General features: G+C 40.0%; 1 protein-coding gene across 2 annotated transcripts in view; it reads left to right on the top strand.

Annotated features, from left to right (window-relative positions):
* LOC124606703 (venom carboxylesterase-6-like) overlaps positions 1-20,904 on the top strand; it is a 136,787-nt gene that overhangs the window by 15,492 nt on the left and 100,391 nt on the right. For both annotated transcript variants that reach the window (XM_047138730.1, XM_047138731.1), the window contains exon 2: positions 12,414-12,557. In XM_047138730.1, the coding sequence (XP_046994686.1) occupies positions 12,414-12,557 (144 nt within the window). The remainder of the gene's footprint in view (positions 1-12,413; positions 12,558-20,904) is intronic.

Below are 20,904 nucleotides of genomic sequence, written 5' to 3'. Positions count from 1 at the left end.
GCAGTGGTACTCAAGCGTCAACTTTAGGTTACAATATCTCCGGATGTAATTAACATTTTACAATGCAACAAACGGCACTGATTATGTATTTGTTTATATGTTCAGATGTGCTAACAAAACTAACGCGGTTCCATTTAAAAAAAACGTAGGTTTATGTTAAAGAACATACTTCCGTGCATTTTTTTATGGTTTGTATTAACCAATTACACTAGCCCCTCTCCTCACGTTCGGTCTGCCGAATCGATTCATCAGTATTTGATGTGGTTTACGAAATATATATCCATCGGTAATGTTAGGTGACTCACCCTGTATATCATGTTACTGTTCTTTTTCATTTTCAGCCACTTCCTATACAAATACCACTTATTTTACAGAAGAAATTACCATTATTGTGTTAATTAGCTGACACAGATTGACTGCACAAATCCCTGAAAAACAAGTTTGTAAAGAGACAGACCAGTGTCTACATTAATCAACAGGCAATCAATCACAAGGTAAGTCAAGGAAAAAAATCCGAAAAGCCCGTCGATTATCAACAGAGCCCTCACCTAATAGAAAAAAGGAAGCAAGTAGTGAATATCGAAGGTGTCACAATTATGGAGTCGTCAGGAGTTATTTTTTACGCCACACAGACATGGTGAGCACCTGAGGACTTGGACTGTTTGGAATAACCTTTTTCCCTGGCTAGTCCCAAAAGTGTGTTCGTATGAATACAACCAAGTCTATTGATTTCAGTCAGTTCATCCAAATATCTTAATGTAACGATTTGTGCGGATATGACACAGGTAATGCATGTGGCAGACTTCTGTTTATTGATACGATATGGAGAAAATACAATCAGTCTACAAGTGACATAGCTTACAAAAGACTCGTGCATTCAATGCTAAAACATTATTTAAGGGTGTGGGACCCATACTAAATAGGACTGATGTGGAATAAGGTACGTATGAGAGGATCTGCAGTACGAGTAATCACAGTCTTCTTCGACTCAGAGCAGAGCCTGAAGCAAATATTGAAATAGCACACTATTGAAAATAGATGGCGTATATTCCACGAAAGCTTACTTACAAAGTAAGTAAGTATTATGTGGGAAATCTAGATATTTACCATGGCTCCCCACGTATCGCTGCCGTCGGCACGGTGTATATAAGAATACACTATTTAAAGCGTGCACAAAACTATTTAACCAGTTATTTTTCCCGCACTCCATAGATGAACGGAACAGGAATAAACCGTAACATTGGTATAATGCAGTTCGCAGTGATGTGCAGATGTAAATGTATATGTCGTCGGTCAGCTTTGGTCCACCTTGCTAGCTGCGCGCTCATCGCGATGTATTACTAACCAAAAGGGCCCGAGTTCAGTTGCCCTTGTACAATCGGAGACTTTCTCAGTTAAGCGACTGGGTGTTGTGCTGCATCGCATCATCGTAATTGACGTTCCACGATTAAAATGGCTGTACGGGTGCGTCCTGAAAGCCAGTTATTGAAACAAAATAGAAAAAGTGCCAGCCATCTCATGGGAAACAACAACGGTGGTGGAGCCTTGCATTAGTCGCAGATGGCGCCCTCTAGATGGTACCGTGTGGTTCCCTGCCTACGCTGGCCAGGAAGGAGAATTAAATTTCAGCTTTGGACAGCTGTCGCGTTTGCTGTTTTCGTGGCCTACTCTAGGTGTGGTAATGAGCTAGTACTTGATTCTCCTTTGTTATATATCTTATAGTCACTCTGTCATAGAGGAGTTATTAAATAAAGAACTCTCGTTTCTATTGCCAATAGTTGTACTGTGCAAGTTATGTTAATTACTTCCCAAACAAAAAGACAGTTTCTTCCTGAAGGATTAGGTCATAGATGACCTGAAGTCACAAATCACAAAACAATTTGCAAGAAAATCATATGCCAAGCTAATTTTCATTGGAATCGTGTTGTTTTAGGTAAATCGAATTCAAGCATGACAAAAGTATGCAGTGAGGAAGATCTTTCCTTGCATGTCTTGCTTTATAAATCAGGCTAAGGATCAGATAGGGAGCCAGAAGTTCTCCAAGTTTCGTCTAAATGTATATTTCTGTATATCTAGTGAAAAAGTTACGCGTAAAAGCACAGTCAACTGATTATAAACTTGGATAGTCGCATACACACCATTACATTTGAACGTTATTTGGTAGTAAATGTGTTAAACATATTTTCCCCTTTTAGAGGACGGGAGTTTTATACGAACGACTAACGTACTTATTACACCACTGATTTCAGTAAGGTTAATAGAGTTTCACCTATCTATTATGAACAAAAAACGAATCATTTTCTCCGCAAGTGACACCTATCATGACATTTTTATTTGTATTTTCTGCTACTAGTCTGTTTTATTTGTTTTACATTTAACTTACCATAACGCAACACATTACGAGCGTGTTCTGCCCATCCTCAGCCATTTATGCATAAAGATAAGTGTTACTTAAAAATAAATTGTCTTAAACTAGATTAAACTGTTCGTTGCTGGAGAGTAGTATTGGGGTATTCGGTGATAGGGTGACAGAAGCAGTGGTAGGCCAGCGTTCAGTGATGTCTTCCGTCCGCGTGGAGCTATGTCTCGATTTTTATTAAGACTGATGTTACATGTGTGGGATGCAGATAGCTTTACATCATTGATTACGTTACGAAAACTTCGTGATACACTTTTATGTGTGACAGTTGTTCGCCTACCTTTCTGGCGTCCCAAAACTTCGTATTCCATCCTTGGTACACAGGCAGAGGTGTTGTGTAATGTTACAGTTTGTGCTGTTTATTTGGTCACTGTTTTTCGACTAACTCACTGCACAATTTTAGCCATATACATGTCAACACTGTACACTTAATACAATACTATGGTGGCCTTGTAGCGTGGATGAGTATCAATTATCTCATTTTGCAGTTCAGTCACAATACTGAAAGTCTAGCAACGGTTTGTGTACATTGGCGTATCTTCACCTATCGCATGAAACTAGCTTAAGACTACTGAAGAGTTATGAGGTTCTGAAATAGGTTACCTGACTAAGAATACTATTTCCATATTTTGTCTTATGAATGAAAATTTTAATTTCTCCCAAGATATCAATTTTTTTCTTTTTTTTTTTTTTTTTTTTTACTTTTCCCGATTTTGTGAAAAATGTCGAGGTTGTCTTCCATATTCAGAGGATGGCCCGTTTTTTTTTTAATTTGTGTTGTTAATGCTATTTTGTTACCTCTATACAGTTTGTAGCAGTCTACATATTCTTCAAGACGAGTCCTGAATTTTCTTTTTGTTTGGCCTATATAAATATTGTACTTGGCTGTACGTAATTTTGAAAATGAAAGATGCATCAAAATCTGTGTCTGACGATCTCATATTGTGAAAAAGCTTCATACGTAGGTTACTGTTAGTGCTGAAGTTGATTCTACATCTGTGTTTTTTGAGAAGCGTTGGTAATTTGTCAGTCATTGTTACCAAGGCACGGAATTTCTACGGATTTAATTTCTTGGATGCTCTGAGTTCTGAGTGTAGTTTGATGTTTCTTTTTTATCTGTTGTGATATTGCATTAATGAACTGAGGATCACACTCATTCTTTATTGCAGCACATTTTATTGTTTCTGTTTCTGGTTGGAGTTCTGTATGTTGAAGCGGAAATTCCTAGGCCCTGAATAACATTGATATACATGTAGCTTTCTTATGGTAGGCAGGTTGTGTAAAAGAGTATGGTATAGTGGTGTCTGTACCAGTAGGTTTTTTGTAAATACATTCAGGTTCCAAGGCCACCATGTCATACTAAGTGTAAAGTGCTTATATATAAGTGGAAAAAAATTGTGCAGTGAATTGCGTCGAAAAATAGTGGCAAAATGAACAGTACAAAGTTTAATGCTATACAGCAGCTCCGCCAGTGTACCAAGGATGAAAAGCCAAGCTTTGGGACGCCAAAATCGTAAGTGAACAAGTGTCATATGAAAAAGTGTACAACACAATCTTTCAGCATAATAACTGGTGCAGAACTGCCTGCATTCCACACAGGCTGTGGTGTCAATCGTTATAAACGAGACACAAGCCACACAAAGAGAAGACATCACTGGATATCAATTTCTGGTCGATCAATGCCCCTCCCCCTCCTCAAACTCCAAATTCCCCAATAACCTCTCCACTAATGCACAGTAAACAAGACGATCTGTTTAAATATACACTCCTGGAAATTGAAATAAGAACACCGTGAATTCATTGTCCCAGGAAGGGGAAACTTTATTGACACATTCCTGGGGTCAGATACATCACATGAACACACTGACAGAACCACAGGCACATAGACACAGGCAACAGAGCATGCACAATGTCGGCACTAGTACAGTGTATATCCACCTTTCGCAGCAATGCAGGCTGCTATTCTCCCATGGAGACGATTGTAGAGATGCTGGATGTAGTCCTGTGGAACGGCTTGCCATGCCATTTCCACCTGGCGCCTCAGTTGGACCAGCGTTCGTGCTGGACGTGCAGACCGCGTGAGACGACGCTTCATCCAGTCCCAAACATGCTCAATGGGGGACAGATCCGGAGATCTTGCTGGCCAGGGTAGTTGACTTACACCTTCTAGAGCACGTTGGGTGGCACGGGATACATGCGGACGTGCATTGTCCTGTTGGAACAGCAAGTTCCCTTGCCGGTCTAGGAATGGTAGAACGATGGGTTCGATGACGGTTTGGATGTACCGTGCACTATTCAGTGTCCCCTCGACGATCACCAGTGGTGTACGGCCAGTGTAGGAGATCGCTCCCCACACCATGATGACGGGTGTTGGCCCTGTGTGCCTCGGTCGTATGCAGTCCTGATTGTGGCGCTCACCTGCACGGCGCCAAACACGCATACGACCATCATTGGCACCAAGGCAGAAGCCACTCTCATCGCTGAAGACGACACGTCTCCATTTGTCTCTCCATTCACGCCTGTCGCGACACCACTGGAGGCGGGCTGCACGATGTTGGGGCGTGAGCGGAAGACGGCCTAACGGTGTGCGGGACCGTAGCCCAGCTTCATGGAGACGGTTGCGAATGGTCCTCGCCAATACCCCAGGAGCAACAGTGTCCCTAATTTGCTGGGAAGTGGCGGTGCGGTCCCCTACGGCACTGCGTAGGATCCTACGGTCTTGGCGTGCATCCGTGCGTCGCTGCGGTCCGGTCCCAGGTCGACGGGCACGTGCACCTTTCGCCGACCACTGGCGACAACATCGATGTACTGTGGAGACCTCACGCCCCACGTGTTGAGCAATTCGGCGGTACGTCCACCCGGCCTCCCGCATGCCCACTATACGCCCTCGCTCAAAGTCCGTCAACTGCACATACGGTTCACGTCCACGCTGTCGCGGCAGGCTACCAGTGTTAAAGACTGCGATGGAGCTCCGTATGCCACGGCAAACTGGCTGACACTGACGGCGGCGGGGCACAAATGCTGCGCAGCTAGCGCCATTCGACGGCCAACACAGCGGTTCCTGGTGTGTCCGCTGTGCCGTGCGTGTGATCATTGCTTGTACAGCCCTCTCGCAGTGTCCGGAGCAAGTATGGTGGGTCTGACACACCGGTGTCAATGTGTTCTTTTTTCCATTTCCAGGAGTGTAGTTTAAGATAACTTATTTTCAAGTTAAAATTATCTGTGTACATAAACGCGTGAAGATAAGCAGAATGTGCTCGAAACGTATTGCGTTATGTTAAATTACACGTACAGCGAATAAATCTGGTAAGATAAGATTAAAATAAATAATTATTCTGCACTCTCATGATTCCCAAACGTAGTCTGTGTGGTCACAATTAGTAATGTTACCCAACACATTTAACATGAACCTCAGCTATAGACATCATTCACAGTTCAAAAACGTACTCTTTGAAAAAATATATCGTTGTCTAATAAAGAAACAAATCGGCCCTGCCACGAAGAGCATGGTTGCCTGATTAGTTATGTACGACTATCACCGCCACAGTAAAATACTTGTCTCTTTGCTTATCAGTCATTGGAAACATTAATGATGTATTCTGTGAAATATCTGTCACAATGCTACGACCGTGTACTATGTGAGAACCTTTCTCCAACAGTTTCACTCTCAGTAGGGCATCAGAGTTTCCCTAAGCACTATTCTTCACTATTGTGGTATGTCAAAGAAGCTGTCACCTCTACCACATGACACTCAATGAAACGCTATAAAAAGGAACGTAGGTGGGACCTTAGAGTCCCATACATTTCAATAACAATTAGATCAGCAGGGCAGGAAATCAGTTTAACAAGTAGGAAATAAATGTGAACGGTCATCAATCTCAACATTTGTGTAAAGTGCTTGGTGTAAACATGACACAGTTAAACAAGGATAATCCAAGCGGAATGATCATACGAAGGACGAGCACGGTACTTTAAAATACAGTGCCACCAAATTTTCTGTCATACTCTGGAGCACCATAGCAGCTTAGGTTCGTCATTCCAATTATTTTCACAAGAAAGACTAGAAGCAACTACACTGTTTCAGTCTCAACAAAATCTTTTTTGCCCTTTAGATGAGGTCATTTTGAAAATAAATCCTTTTCATGGCGCCCTGAAGAAGGCCAATGAAAAGACTGTCGGAACTTCAGTTTCAATAATGTACGTAGTTTCCAAAAGACGCGTTCCAATGCACAAAAAGGATTTTGTTTAAATTGACATAGACTGTAGAAGTCTTGGCACTTATAACATTGTCAACCTGCAGGTAGCGTTCATTTCCTGACATACAGCTAAACGGAGAATACTGAAATTATAGAGAAGATTTCCTATATCGATGTACATTCATGCTAAAGAATGTTCAGCTACGGAATTCCAGCTGTAATTTGTTTACTGTTTCTTTTTTTTATGAAATGTCGGTTTGTATCAACATCACATGCCAGCTGAAGGATATTCTTGCAATTATTTTGTTAGGAAATAACTTAGTCTTATGTTTTTATTAATTACTGAACAAATCTTTGATCTCAGTTAGTTTCTATCATATATAGGTTTGTCCCAATCCAATCACTAACCAAAAACATGTAACTCGAACGAAAAATAATTATTCAATTTGAACAAATGTTTTACTATAAATATGAAACACCTCTGTGTTCCATAGGGGCTATCTATCCATTGGCTTACATTTAGTTTCTCTCTCGTGCTTAAAGATTTATCTCCGATGAATTTCCTGATGTACGTCTCGGTAAGAAACTAACTGAGTTTCCTGTGACCCTGATACCATCAATTTGATGTCTTTATGAAAGAGCTCATTATATCCTTTACCGACATTACTCAGATTATCAGGGAAGAAACCAAGTTGACAGTTAAAAAAGTAAAAGTTGAGGCTCATCAACCAGCGGAACTTCTTGAAAATTTACAGCATGATGGCTACAATAGAAATATAATGTGGTTTGTCTTTCTCTGCTGATTAAGAACTTTGTAACAAATCCCATTTCACTCCAATTTTTATTTTTTGTTCCAAGTTGGAATAAATAATCATTTTTCTACTGCCAAATTTAACAGACATGCCTTCTTTCAAATTATTTTATGACACATGAGGAAACATCTCGCAGATATACTTGAAACATTGTCCATCTTTTGTTAAAGCTTTCACGGACTGTTTCACTAGATTTCATTAGGCCCAACCTGATGTCAAGAGGTAGTACGAGAATATTTTTGAATCCACAAAGTTCTTTCATAAAACCTTTTTCTCTCAAAGCCTCAAAGATAACGTGACCTATTATCTCATTTACTTCATATTATTAATTGAAATAGTGGGGTAAACCCGGGATAGACGGCCATACGGGATAGACGGTCAACGCCCTTAGTGCTTCCACGATCCGCTGTTCAGGCTCCCGGTCAGCTGGTAGTTAGTTACTAACGTGAGTGACTGTTGCTGCACCGGATGACTCTTTATTTCAAGTAAAAGTAAGTAATTTCCATTATTTTAGTTTTCAGTATACCATGAAATTATACAATATGCCGTAACATTTCAACTGAATCATAACTTTAGTTTTAGGATTGTTTATGTCTAACTGTACACCGGTACGTAGAATTTGTTTGGGTTTACGTCAACCATGTTAGATGACGAGCTACGGCCATACCATCATCGGGATGGATGACCATCCCATAATCGAGCTGTAAGTTAAATTTTGATGGCATCGTTATTTTTTTACAGATGTCGCGCAAAGAAGAAGACTATAAATATGTTATTAATTAAGCAAACAACGCTGGTTATTCTGTGAGAAAAGCTTCCATGGAGTTTAATATTCCCAGGAAAACTCTTGAGAGAAAATTAAAGACGAGCTGTGTTTCCAAAATTGCAGTGGCTCCTAGTTCTTGTTTGGGTTCAGCTAAAGAGTTACAACTTGTCCACCACAGAACATAATAGGCAGACCCACGGTTTTCCATTAACGAGGCACTGTGTACGTAATCTACCTTATAATTTTGTTTTGCAGCTTGGCCTAAAATATAAATTTAGTTATGAAACGGAAAAGCAAGTTAAGATTGGCTACAACAGTTCTTATCTCGACTTCCAGACCTAAGAGTGCGAATATCTGAAAACATATCTTTGGCCAGAGTCCACGGAATAAATCGTGATGAAGTGAAGGAATATTTCAATTTGTTTTCAACCCTGATGGAAAAAAATGGTTTGCTCAGTTACCCGGAAACTATATTTAACATGGATGAGACACGCCTTCCGTTAAATAGACGTCCAGGTGCTGTTATAGCTGAAAAGGGGATAAAAACAGTTCCTGTGATTATTTCCTCAGTAGACACTATTACAGTAATTGAACGCTGAAATGTTGAAAGTATGTTTCTTCCTCCTTCTGTTGTCATGAAGGGAGTTAACAAAAAGAGAAAGGAGTGGGAGGACAATGTACCAGCGGGAAGTAAAGCTGTCGTGTCAAAGAAATCTGCCTACGGTAATGCTCGGATCTTTTTTGAATGGCTAAGGGATCACTTTGTGCCCTGCTAACTTCTTGGCACAGTTACGCTGATTTTGGATGGCCATACATCACACTGTAGCTCGGTACAGATATTGAGATTTGATGAGAGGAACAGTATCAGAATGAGATTTTCACTCTGCAGCGGAGTGTGCGCTGATATGAAACTTCCTGGCTGATTAAAACTGTGTGCCGGACCGAACTCGAACTCGGGACCTTGGGCTGGAAGGAAGTTTGATATCAGCGCACACTCCGCTGCAGAGTGAAAATCTCATTCTGGAAACATCCCCAGGCTGTGGCTAAGCCATGTCTCCGCAATATCCTTTCTTTCAGGAGTGCTAGTTCTGCAAGGTTCGCAGGAGAGCTTCTGTTAAGTTTGGAAGGTAGGAGACGAGGTACTAATAAGTAAAGCTGTGAGGACGGGCGGAGTCGTGCATGTGTAGCTCAGTTGGTAGAGCGTTTGCTCGCGAAAGGCCAAGGTCCCGAGTTCGAGTCTCGGTCCGGCACACAGTTTTAATCTGCTAGGAAGTTTCAGGAACAGTATCATTTTAACTTGCGTCTCCAGCCATACTACCTATTAACTGCCACCGCTGGTCTGATCTGTGTTCAAATCTTTAAGGCTGTGTGTTCACAGTGCCGTTGAAAAATTGCAAAGGAAGTACCAAAATCGGAAGCTAGGAAAATTTCACTTTGGCGAAATACTAGAAGACTGTTGGGAAAAGCTGCAACACCAGGGAACGCTATCTCTGGATTCAAAGCAACAGGATTCTACCGGTTTAATCCCGATGCAGTTTCAGATCACGCTTTTAGAAGTGATCCAGAGAGACTTACAGGAAATGAAAACATCAGTGTATCTGGCCAAACACTCCACGAAGGCAGCTCGTCACCCTTGCCACATTCCTCTGCTAGAGCAGGTATCATCGAGTAATCTAGCCAGAAATCCAGTGAAAGAGCTGTGTTACACAAGCCGCAATCCACCACTAGCTACATCAAGTATACTTCAGCACACTAATGTGGCTAAAAATCCCCCGAAATAAGAGCAACGTCACATGTACCAAGACATTCTACAAGACGAGACAATCGGCCTGTTTGACCTTTGATTTCAAATGAAACTAACCAAGTCACTCCTACAAAAATTCCGAACAATATTTCACCTTTGTCAGCTAGACCAGAATCTCAAACAAACATGTAGGCCTAGAAAAATTAAAGCTACAACCCTGACTTCAAACGAAAATATTACGAAGTTACAATTGAAACTTCGTTCAAAATGAAAGAAAAAACCCAGGCCTATTGAAAATAAAAACTATTCAAAAGGCTCGGATCAGGAACGTTAAAGGTACTTCAGACAGATGAAGAACACTACAAGGAAGAGTCAACTGACGAACTTCTTTAAGAATAAAACAACTGCGTTGGACGTGGGGAGGACTACTCAAAAACAGACAAAACCTGTTATGGGGTTCAGCACATCAGGTGTAAGCGTCGGTTACGTGAATCTTTCATATCATACGTTGATCAGTACAATCGATTTGGTAATGCAGTTTAAAACAAAATCTAAGCCTGTAAAGTAAAGTCTATTGAGACGATTTCTCATTATTTCCTACATAAAACAAGTATGTTCCAACGAGTTAATAAAAACGTTACAGAATTCAAGAATTATAAAATGCCTTTTAGAAATGAGGTTCTACTTAAGTTAAAATTTAAGTGCAGTTAATATCTTTACAAGATTTTTTTTTGCATCAAGCTTTTCAATAAAAGATGTTTAATGTGCTAAAAGTTTTTTTTGTAGTTTTGTATTTGAGTTTAAAGTGTTTTGTCCGATGGCCATCAATCTCTTACATGTCTGGCCATCTAACGCTGATGCTCGGATAAAATAGCCAAGTACCATATATTTTTTAATAATTTTTAGCTAGCATGAAATTTGGTATATCTTTGTAAACGAAGTCGACTTTTGTTTTTTATGAGCCGAAAAGGCACCTTATGGAAAGTTTCAGATTTTTTGTGTGTATTGTGCTGTGAAACTTGCTTTTCAAAAAGTGAAAGATGTATCATTAAAATCGTTAAAACGCTGTTTATTAAATTCTGAATGTTATTTGTAAGTGACGATGAATAATTGGGTTTTCTTCGTATTAGGATTAAGCATAGTAATGGGTTGGTGCATTTGTTCGTAGCGTTTTTCCACACAACACTTACGCATTACAGAGACTTCAGTCATAAGTAATATATCCTCCTTCACTATTTAAAACAGTTTGCCAATGCTGGAATAACTTTTCGATCCAATGACTGCAGAAATTACGTGGTTTTGAGGTGAAGGGCCAAGAGCCATGTTCGTAGCTCATCTTCATCCAGAAAGGAAATTTCTTGAAGGCTGTTCGACAGAGAAAGAAAAAGATGAAAATCTGAATTCACAATATCAGGTGAATGAGGTGGGTGCGAAATAATTCCAGCGTATTGCCTCATGTGAGTCTGGCAGAAAGTGGGCGGGAGTTAACGTGAAGGACTATCACTTCAGGCAGTCTTTCTGGTCTCTGTTCTTCGATTTTGTCTGCAAAACATCTCTGTTATTGGAAACAAATGTCAGCAACGACGGTTACACCTCTGAGAAGCAATTCGTAGTACACCACACCGTTGCTGTTGCACCACATGCGCGAACATTATCTTTGTTTTGGATGTACGCAGGTCTTTGTACAGGAAGCTTCTTCTTCATTTGGGCTCAACCATTCCTTTCTTTCCCTTGTGTTAACATAAAGATACAATTTCTCGTCACCAGTAAGGCTACAGGATAGGAATGATGGATACTGTACACGTCCCAATTGGTGACGAGCAAGCAGAGATGCTCATATGGCCACCCACTGATCTTTATGAGTTTAGTTCAGAGCATGCGGTACACATACAGGCAAATTTTGAACCTTCTCCAATGCATGCAAGTGTCGCACGATGGTGAAATGAACACAGTTCACGACATTTGCCATTTTTAAAGTACACAGATATACATCATTTGAGTTAATGTGTTTAAACAAACGATCTTCAATAAACCCTGAAGGTCTTCCTTAACATGAAGAGTCAACAATGTGAAAACGATTCTTGAAACGCGAAGTCCATTTTCCTGCCGCGCTCGTCCAGTGGCACTAACCCCATGCATGGCGTAAATGTTGCTGGCTGTCTCCACTGCTGTCAGCTCTTTATTGAACTCAAAAAGAAGAAATGTTCCGATTTCTCCACTTGGCACCCCATTTTCTAGTGTCCACAGTTCGACTCACTATCTCAAAATGACAATATGTAAACTCAGTTAGCAACATTGAACTACAAATAAAAAGTGACAATCGATAAAAAAACCAGAACGACCAGAATATCAACATACAAAACAAAAACGCTACGAACTAACGGACCAATACAAATTACAGTAATATGTTATGTTAATTAGGAACGTTTTTCATCAGCGACCTGGGTAATACGATGTTCTTCAATCTTTGTTGCAGAGTCCTCAGCCTCCTGATACGTGGACACACATTCGCGATGCTACGACTCCTGGGCCAGTGTGCACGCAGTACGCATTGATAGTGCCGGGACCGCCTCTCTCTGGCGCTGAGGACTGTCTATATCTTAACGTCTTCACCCCACAGGTAAGTTTCCCTTCGTTTTGTACTCCATCTCTTTGCAGGATACCGCAGTATTAAAGTTTATTAAAACTATAACGCGTAGAAAGAATGTCGCGGCAAATCAATCTTAGACCGTTTATTAAACAGTGTGCCAGCTAAGAGTGATTACGACTGCAGAGAGACTGCAGGTACAGCAGCGTTCCCCCTTCCGCGACCAAAAATGGACAACGTTTCGTCAAGCATCTTCGGTGGATAGTTATCGTATAAATTGGAACGACATAAACAAACGCCACTGTATAGCATGTGCATGGGGGCTTAATTAAATATAATGAAATTATTTTTAGTTTTTCGTAGCTGTATGTCCGATTACGCTGTGTCTCGTAAACGGTTGGCCCTGACTAGAATTATTACGCTATCTGACTGCAAAGAACAACAACAAAGAATGAAATGAAAATTTTCATAAACACAGTTAATTAATTAAGTCCCCAGCAACTATAAAACCTACAAAACCAAAGCACAAATGTAATTGTTCTGTGTGTGGGAGTGTGACTCAACGCACACATCTGGCACGGTTCCTCTTCAACAAGACAAGAAATTTCAAATACCATTTATACTGACGTGATAAAAGAAAATTACAAATACTATAATTGCGTAAGGAAAGCAGAATTAAACTCTAATACCAGAACACATGCCAGATGCTTTGTTGACTGAACCTGTAATGACGCATTATTTAGGAAACTGAAATAAAAAGATACGGAGTTTATTACCTCATTTATATTGATGAAAATCATTCTAATCCTTACATTATATCTCTACAGAACTCTCCAATATCACATCTCAGTAAGCACTGCCTAATAGCACATCTCAACAAACACTCTCTGCTACAACATCTCAGCACAGACTACTCCGAGTCCTCGACAGGCACTGACTACTACGAGCTCTCTCCAAGCACTGACTTCTACGAGTTCTTAACAGGCACTGACCGCTACGAGTTCTTAACGGGCACTGACTTCTACGAGCTCTCGACAAGCACCGTGGAGGCGGCTTAATAATACTCTTTGGCGCAATCTCTGGCGCAGTGGCTCAGTGTAGCCACCTTTCATATGCCCCTCTTCCACAGGCCAGAATTTGATGGTATTTTTTGCCAGCATTGGTGGTGAAAATACCACCAAATTCGTCCACAAAAATACAGACAAAAATAAAAGATAATATTAATACCTAAATATCACATAATTAGTTAAAATTTTGGCTTTGCACTGACCTTTCAATAACCTAATATATAAAATACAGTAGGCAATACAAATTCTTTTCATACATGTGGCTTTACATAATAGTTTACACAATACATAAAAAATCAGTTTATACAAATGTTCACATAAAATACTTTTAATTGTTCAAAAAAAAAAAAAAAAAACAAATAGTTGATAATTCCAGCCCAGCAATGGTCAACAGGTGCAAACACCAACAAGTGACATCATTTCAGCAGAAGCAGTCCATCAGTTGCACCCAGCAATGTTGAGCAGGTGCAGACACCAACAAGTGACATCATTTCAGTAGAAGCAGTCCATCAGTTGCACCCAGCAATGTTGAGCAGGTGCAGACACCAACAAGTGACATCATTTCAGTAGAAGCAGTTCCATCTGTGGCACCCAGTAATGTTGAGCAGGTGCAGACACCAACAAGTGACATCATTTCAGTAGAAGCAGTCCATCAGTTGCACCCAGCAATGTTGAGCAGGTGCAGACACCAACAAGTGACTTCATTTCCATACAAGTAGTCCATCAGTTACACCTAGCAATGTTGAGCAGGTGCAGACACCGACAAGTGACATCATTTCAGTAGAAACAGTCCATCAGTTGCACCCAGCAATGTTGAGCAGGTGCAGACACCGACAAGTGACATCATTTCAGTAGAAGCAGTCCATCAGTTGCACCCAGCAATGCTGAATAGGTCCAGAGAGCAGTCCATAATATTCACTATCACTGATCACACTGTTCATCAGAGTATACACAAATTAAACATGTCCTAGTGACACCAATCATGTAGAAAAAGTACAAGTAACAGTCCATAATATTCACTATCCCTGATCACACTGTTCATCAGCAGAAATTAATCATTCCTAAGTGTCACACATTATGTTGAAGAGGTGCAGGTAACAGTTCATAATATTTACCATCACTAATCAGACAGTTCAGGCATGAACAATAGTTTGAATGCACATACAAATGCTTTTACACTAAACATACAAATCATAACAAACACACAAATGATGTCAGATAATTTTCATATTAACTATTACAAATACTCAAATATCAGTAAACCTATAATATTTATGGGTGTCAGTGCAAGCCACTACAAACAAATAAAATAATATTTACGAGATAGGTGGGTAGGATTAGGAAAGGAAAACACACAAAACACACTCACTCATCTTTCATCCTCATTAAGTACTACTGTATAATTGAATGGTGTTAACTGTGTAAATGTAATTCTGTCAAAATCTGATGTTCATCATGTGTATCAAGTAGTAGTGGCAGCAATGTATAACAGTCAATAATAGTTAGGTCAACGTCATAGTCATCATGTCAAGACCAATGTTTGCCAAGCCAGATCAAATGTACTGTTGTTGAACAACTGTCAGTGAGCCAAGATATGCAAATACTTCCTCTCTTCAAAAAAAATATATACTGCTTAGTGATTTAACAAAGTGTGTGTATAGACTATCTTCCTTCTACTTTAGTGTTCTAGTCTGCTATCTTCATCCTCCTTGTTCCATAAGACCAACAAAAAAAATATGCATCTCACTTACTTTACCTCTTATCCACCAAAACTCCAATAATCATCAACTTCACACAATCTCAATAATACCTCAATAATACCTCTTCAATACGTCGATACATATAAACCTTATTGCCAAAATATGCTCCTCACTTACTTTACCTCTTATCCACCAAAACTCCAATAATCATCAACTTCACACAATCTCAATAATACCTCAATAATACCTCTTCAGTGCGTCGATACATATAAACCTTATTACCAATCTCATTTCACTTCCATAACAACTCTTTCCTCTAGTCAGTCTCCTCGAACAAGTACAGATAAAATCCTAATGCAAACTTCAGTTCATCATCCCATACAATATGAAGACACATTGCCAACACACAACCTCTGTGTAATCCATCTGACCCAAATCTTCTGCTCATTATGAATTATAAACAAAGAAATGCATACATGACCTCTAACAGACTTAGTTCGAATAACTCTCAGTAATTAAGTACGATTACGGAGTGTGAATAATCATAATATTTCACAGTGTGCACACCACTTCAAGAATTATGGCAAACAGAAGCAAACATGTGGAGTATTTCTTGTGTCAAGTGTCACTTCCTATTTCAATTGCTCACGAAAAATGCAGTGTAATAATTGTCAATGGTCTAAACCTATTTTTGGTATGTCATGTCGTTAGCCTCCTTCCTATTAGCATAAATTTATACAGCTTCCATAAAACCTCAGCTCTTGTGACTTCAACGAAGTTCTTTGTACCAATGTCGTTCGTCGAATTATAGCAGTTCATTTTCTTATCTTAAAAATATAAGGCACTGAGCGTAAGCAAAACAAGCACTAGCGAGTAAATATACCAGTAGAGAACAGAATGTCAACAAGTGGATGCAGCACAATTCCTACAACGAGGCTCTGCCAAGCGAACAATCTGTAACTAATACCATAGTGTAACCTAAACTCTATATTCGTACACTGTACATCAGCATTTCTATACACCAAATTAAAGAGTAGTTATGACAACAACAGATATGTATAAATATGCAATCCATACGCAAAGCAGTAAACATGTCATTAGCATCGTATCAGCATAAGCAAATAAATGTTCATATGTCATCTTAATAAGTAAACATGAAGGCGCAAGCAGATAAATCACAAAGTATAACTTACATACCTAAACACATCAGCACAATAAATCAGGTTACAATTATAATTTAAATAAATAAGCACAGCAGGCACATAATTAAAAAAAATATGACATCAGTGAAAAAGCAGTGCAGCCAAGCGATGCATAATATATACAAATAACAATCCTGTTCATTAATAAAACATTGACAAAAATCAGTAAATGTACGCAAGCACGTCGCTTCACACGTAAATTCATAGAACATGAAATTAGCACAAAGTATGAATCACGTAATCGCGAGCAGCAAATTACGTCTAAAGTACGTACCTAAGCGGAAATACACTCCTGGAAATTGAAATAAGAACACCGTGAATTCATTGTCCCAGGAAGGGGAAACTTTATTGACACATTCCTGGGGTCAGATACATCACATGATCACACTGACAGAACCACAGGCACATATACACAGGCAACAGAGCATGCACAATGTCGGCACTAGTACAGTGTATATCCACCTTTCGCAGCAATGCAGGCTGCTATTCTCCCATGGAGACGATTGTAGAGATGCTGGATGTAGTCCTGTGGAACGGCTTGCCATGCCATTTCCACCTGGCGCCTCAGTTGGACCAGCGTTCGTGCTGGACGTGCAGACCGCGTGAGACGACGCTTCATCCAGTCCCAAACATGCTCAATGGGGGACAGATCCGGAGATCTTGCTGGCCAGGGTAGTTGACTTACACCTTCTAGAGCACGTTGGGTGGCACGGGATACATGCGGACGTGCATTGTCCTGTTGGAACAGCAAGTTCCCTTGCCGGTCTAGGAATGGTAGAACGATGGGTTCGATGACGGTTTGTCTGCCAAGCCCAAACAACAGCCAAAGCTTCAAGTTCCGTAATCGAATAATTCTTTTCTGATTTAGAAAGAACACGACTTCCAAATGCAATAGTCTTCTGTACTACAACGCCGTTTTCTTCTATCTGTTGAAATAAATGTGCACCTAGGCCTTTGTATGATGAGTCCGTCGCCAAACAAAATTCTTTAGGTAAATCCGGATGTGAAAGAAGTGGAGCAGCAACTAAAGCATCACGAAGCTGTTCAAATTCTGACTGAGCTTCCTCATCCCAACACCAATTAGATTTCTTTCCAGATAGTTCACATAAACGAGGTGTTGCCAAATCGTCCAATCTAACAAAGCGTCGAAGAAAATTACAGACACCAAGGAAACTACGAACATCACGTTTTGTGGTAGGAACAGCATAATTACGAATAGCGTCAAGTTTTTCTGGATCAGGAAGAATACCTTCTGTAGAAATAATGTGACCGAGAAATTTCACCTGAGAACGACCAAATTCAGATTTTTCCAAGTTCACTGTAATGCCAACTCTTGCAAAAATACGTAACAATGAATCCAAAATTTTGTTGTGCTCACTCCAAGAATGTTTAGCAGTAAGAATATCGTCAACATATGAAGTAATATTGTCACGAAGATAAACAGGTAAAATTTCGTTTAAGCTACGAATGAATGCTGCTGAAGATACAGTAACTCCACATGGTAATTTCCGAAATCACTTTTGGGTAAATTAGTCAAATCCGATTATTGTTTACTTACTCACTAGATAGATTGATAGTCGAAGAGTTGGTTTGACAGATGCAAAGAATAGTAAAAGAGTAGGCAGCGGTACAGAAAACTAAAAGAGAAATAGCACCACTACAGCTCGGGGCCCTATGCTCGCTACGGCACATATTCACTTAGAGTAGTAATGGCAACTTTGGCGGAAGTGCGTACGTAAATTGATCCTACCATGCACATGGATGTATGTCATTCTTAGAGTTGCGGAAAATCTTAAATTTCCGAACAGTCAAAAAGTGTTTATAGTCAAAGTTTTCGCCTCGTGGCGACAAAGACCTACCGCGTCTGTCCCAGTCCCAATGACGATTATTGTCAAGTTCACGCGCCTGGCGCTCTCTTCTTGCATCCCGTAAACGAAACAAATTATTTTCTTCAAACCCCTCTGCTAAACTAAGACTTGTCAATTTATCTGAGATCTCCTCAACTCTTTCCGATGAGTCACTTAATTGTTCTTTCTGTATATTTACGTCTTCTGTAAATGTCACGACTCGGGTTTCGGTGTTGTCACATTTAGTAGTTAACTGTTCACACTGTTGCGTTAAGTTATTTATTCTGTCATTTGGTACGAATTCCTCGATTCTTTCAATTATTTCTTCCTTATCGTGTGCACATTGTAAATTTAACTCTGAATATTTTTGCACTATCACGCGATCTTTTTCTTCCCGTTCTCTGTCCTGTTCCTCTTGTCTAATTTCTGTTGAAATTAAACTATTATTGTGAGCATTCAAAATTGGTTGCACTTCTTCTCTAATTTCTTTGTTTGATTCATCTTTCATGTTGAAACATGTCCCTATTCGTGAACTTAACCGTGTTGCCATTGCTTCCATCTCTGTTTTTAATTCAGATCGTAACTGTGATCCCATTGTTTTTAATTCAGATCGTAACTGTGATCCCAAATTTAATATAGCACCCATCAACTGCTCCATAGTAACTGGTTCGAAACTCTTTTCACCCTTAACGTTTCCCGCGAAATCGACTTCTTTCGTCATAGCTGTAAAGCTATCTTTGTTCGATACTATTACAGAATCTTCTATCGCTAATCTCGTATTCTGTGAATTTTCTAATTGAGAAAAATTTTGAAATGGTTCCGGACTGTCTTCCCGACTTATTAGATTGTTTTCAACTCCATTATTCATCATACTGTTGTCCTGTGTTGGCGAGTTCGCCATGTCAACAATTTCGTTATTCTCACTATTCATCATTTTTGCCTGTATCATTGACCGCGTAATCATTTACAAATCATACAAAACTCGTTACTATATGAAAATTGCACACAATGAAACTTTATCTCCAACAATATCATTTACATGAAATGTTTCCCTCAAACACGATTAATCGAACAATTGAAATAATTGCACTAAATTGTCAAACCCATAGACAAGACAACAACAAAAAAATAAATTTGGAAAAATACCATTAGAAGAATGCCAATTACCAAATCTACACATTCAATACAGACTACAATTACTAAACTCAAATTACTACAACAATACTACGGTCTACTATTTTTACAATCAGAAGAATTCCAAGGGACGATCCGAAGCAGCGGTCGCCACGTGCATGGGGGCTTAATTAAATATAATGAAATTATTTTTAGTTTTTCGTAGCTGTATGTCCGATTACGCTGTGTCTCGTAAACGGTTGGCCCTGACTAGAATTATTACGCTATCTGACTGCAAAGAACAACAACAAAGAATGAAATGAAAATTTTCATAAACACAGTTAATTAATTAAGTCCCCAGCAACTATAAAACCTACAAAACCAAAGCACAAATGTAATTGTTCTGTGTGTGGGAGTGTGACTCAACGCACACATCTGGCACGGTTCTTCTTCAACAAGACAAGAAATTTCAAATACCATTTATACTGACGTGATAAAAGAAAATTACAAATACTATAATTGCGTAAGGAAAGCAGAATTAAACTCTAATACCAGAACACATGCCAGATGCTTTGTTGACTGAACCTGTAATGACGCATTATTTAGGATACTGAAATAAAAAGATACGGAGTTTATTACCTCATTTATATTGATGAAAATCATTCTAATCCTTACATTATATCCCTACAGAACTCTCCAATATCACATCTCAGTAAGCACTGTCTAATAGCACATCTCAACAAACACTCTCTGCTACAACATCTCAGCACAGGCTACTCCGAGTCCTCGACAGGCACTGACTACTACGAGCTCTCTCCAAACACTGACTTCTACGAGTTCTTAACAGGCACTGACCGCTACGAGTTCTTAACAGGCACTGACTTCTACGAGCTCTCGACAAGCACCGTGGAGGCGGCTTAATAATACTCTTTGGCGCAATCTCTGGCGCAGTGGCTCAGTGTAGCCACCTTTCACATGCTATATCAGCATGAGAGTTAGTTCGATGGGACACAGCAACCCATATCCTGAAAATAGACTTATTTTACTGTGAATTTCTAACTGCGGCAGCGATACGTGCATGGATCCAACTGATAAACGAGAATCGTAGCAGCTAAAAGCAGGTGTTGGATCACAAAATACGATACAGCTCGGAATAAGTGACTTCTTCTCCAGATGGTATTAATGGCCGGTATAGTTTCCTTCACACCGCAAGTTTGTGTCTCGGTCCATCTGCTGCCAGCTGGGATGGTGGCACGTATACCGTTGCCGAGGAACTGGAGAAGCATCTGAGTGTAGTTGGGTAGTAAATCCCTCCTCTGAGGAGTTATTATACTCAACGTAGCCGCGCTGAGCGGCCGCGCGGTTGGAGGCACCATGTCACGAATTGCGCGGCCACTCCCGCCGGAGCTTCGAGTCATCCTCGGGCATGGGTGTGTTTGTTGTCGTTAGCG

The sequence above is a fragment of the Schistocerca americana genome, chromosome 3 (genome assembly GCF_021461395.2).
Source record: "Schistocerca americana isolate TAMUIC-IGC-003095 chromosome 3, iqSchAmer2.1, whole genome shotgun sequence".
In the NCBI taxonomy this organism is placed as follows: Eukaryota; Metazoa; Arthropoda; class Insecta; order Orthoptera; family Acrididae; genus Schistocerca; species Schistocerca americana.
This window is presented reverse-complemented; position numbering and strand designations above follow the sequence as displayed.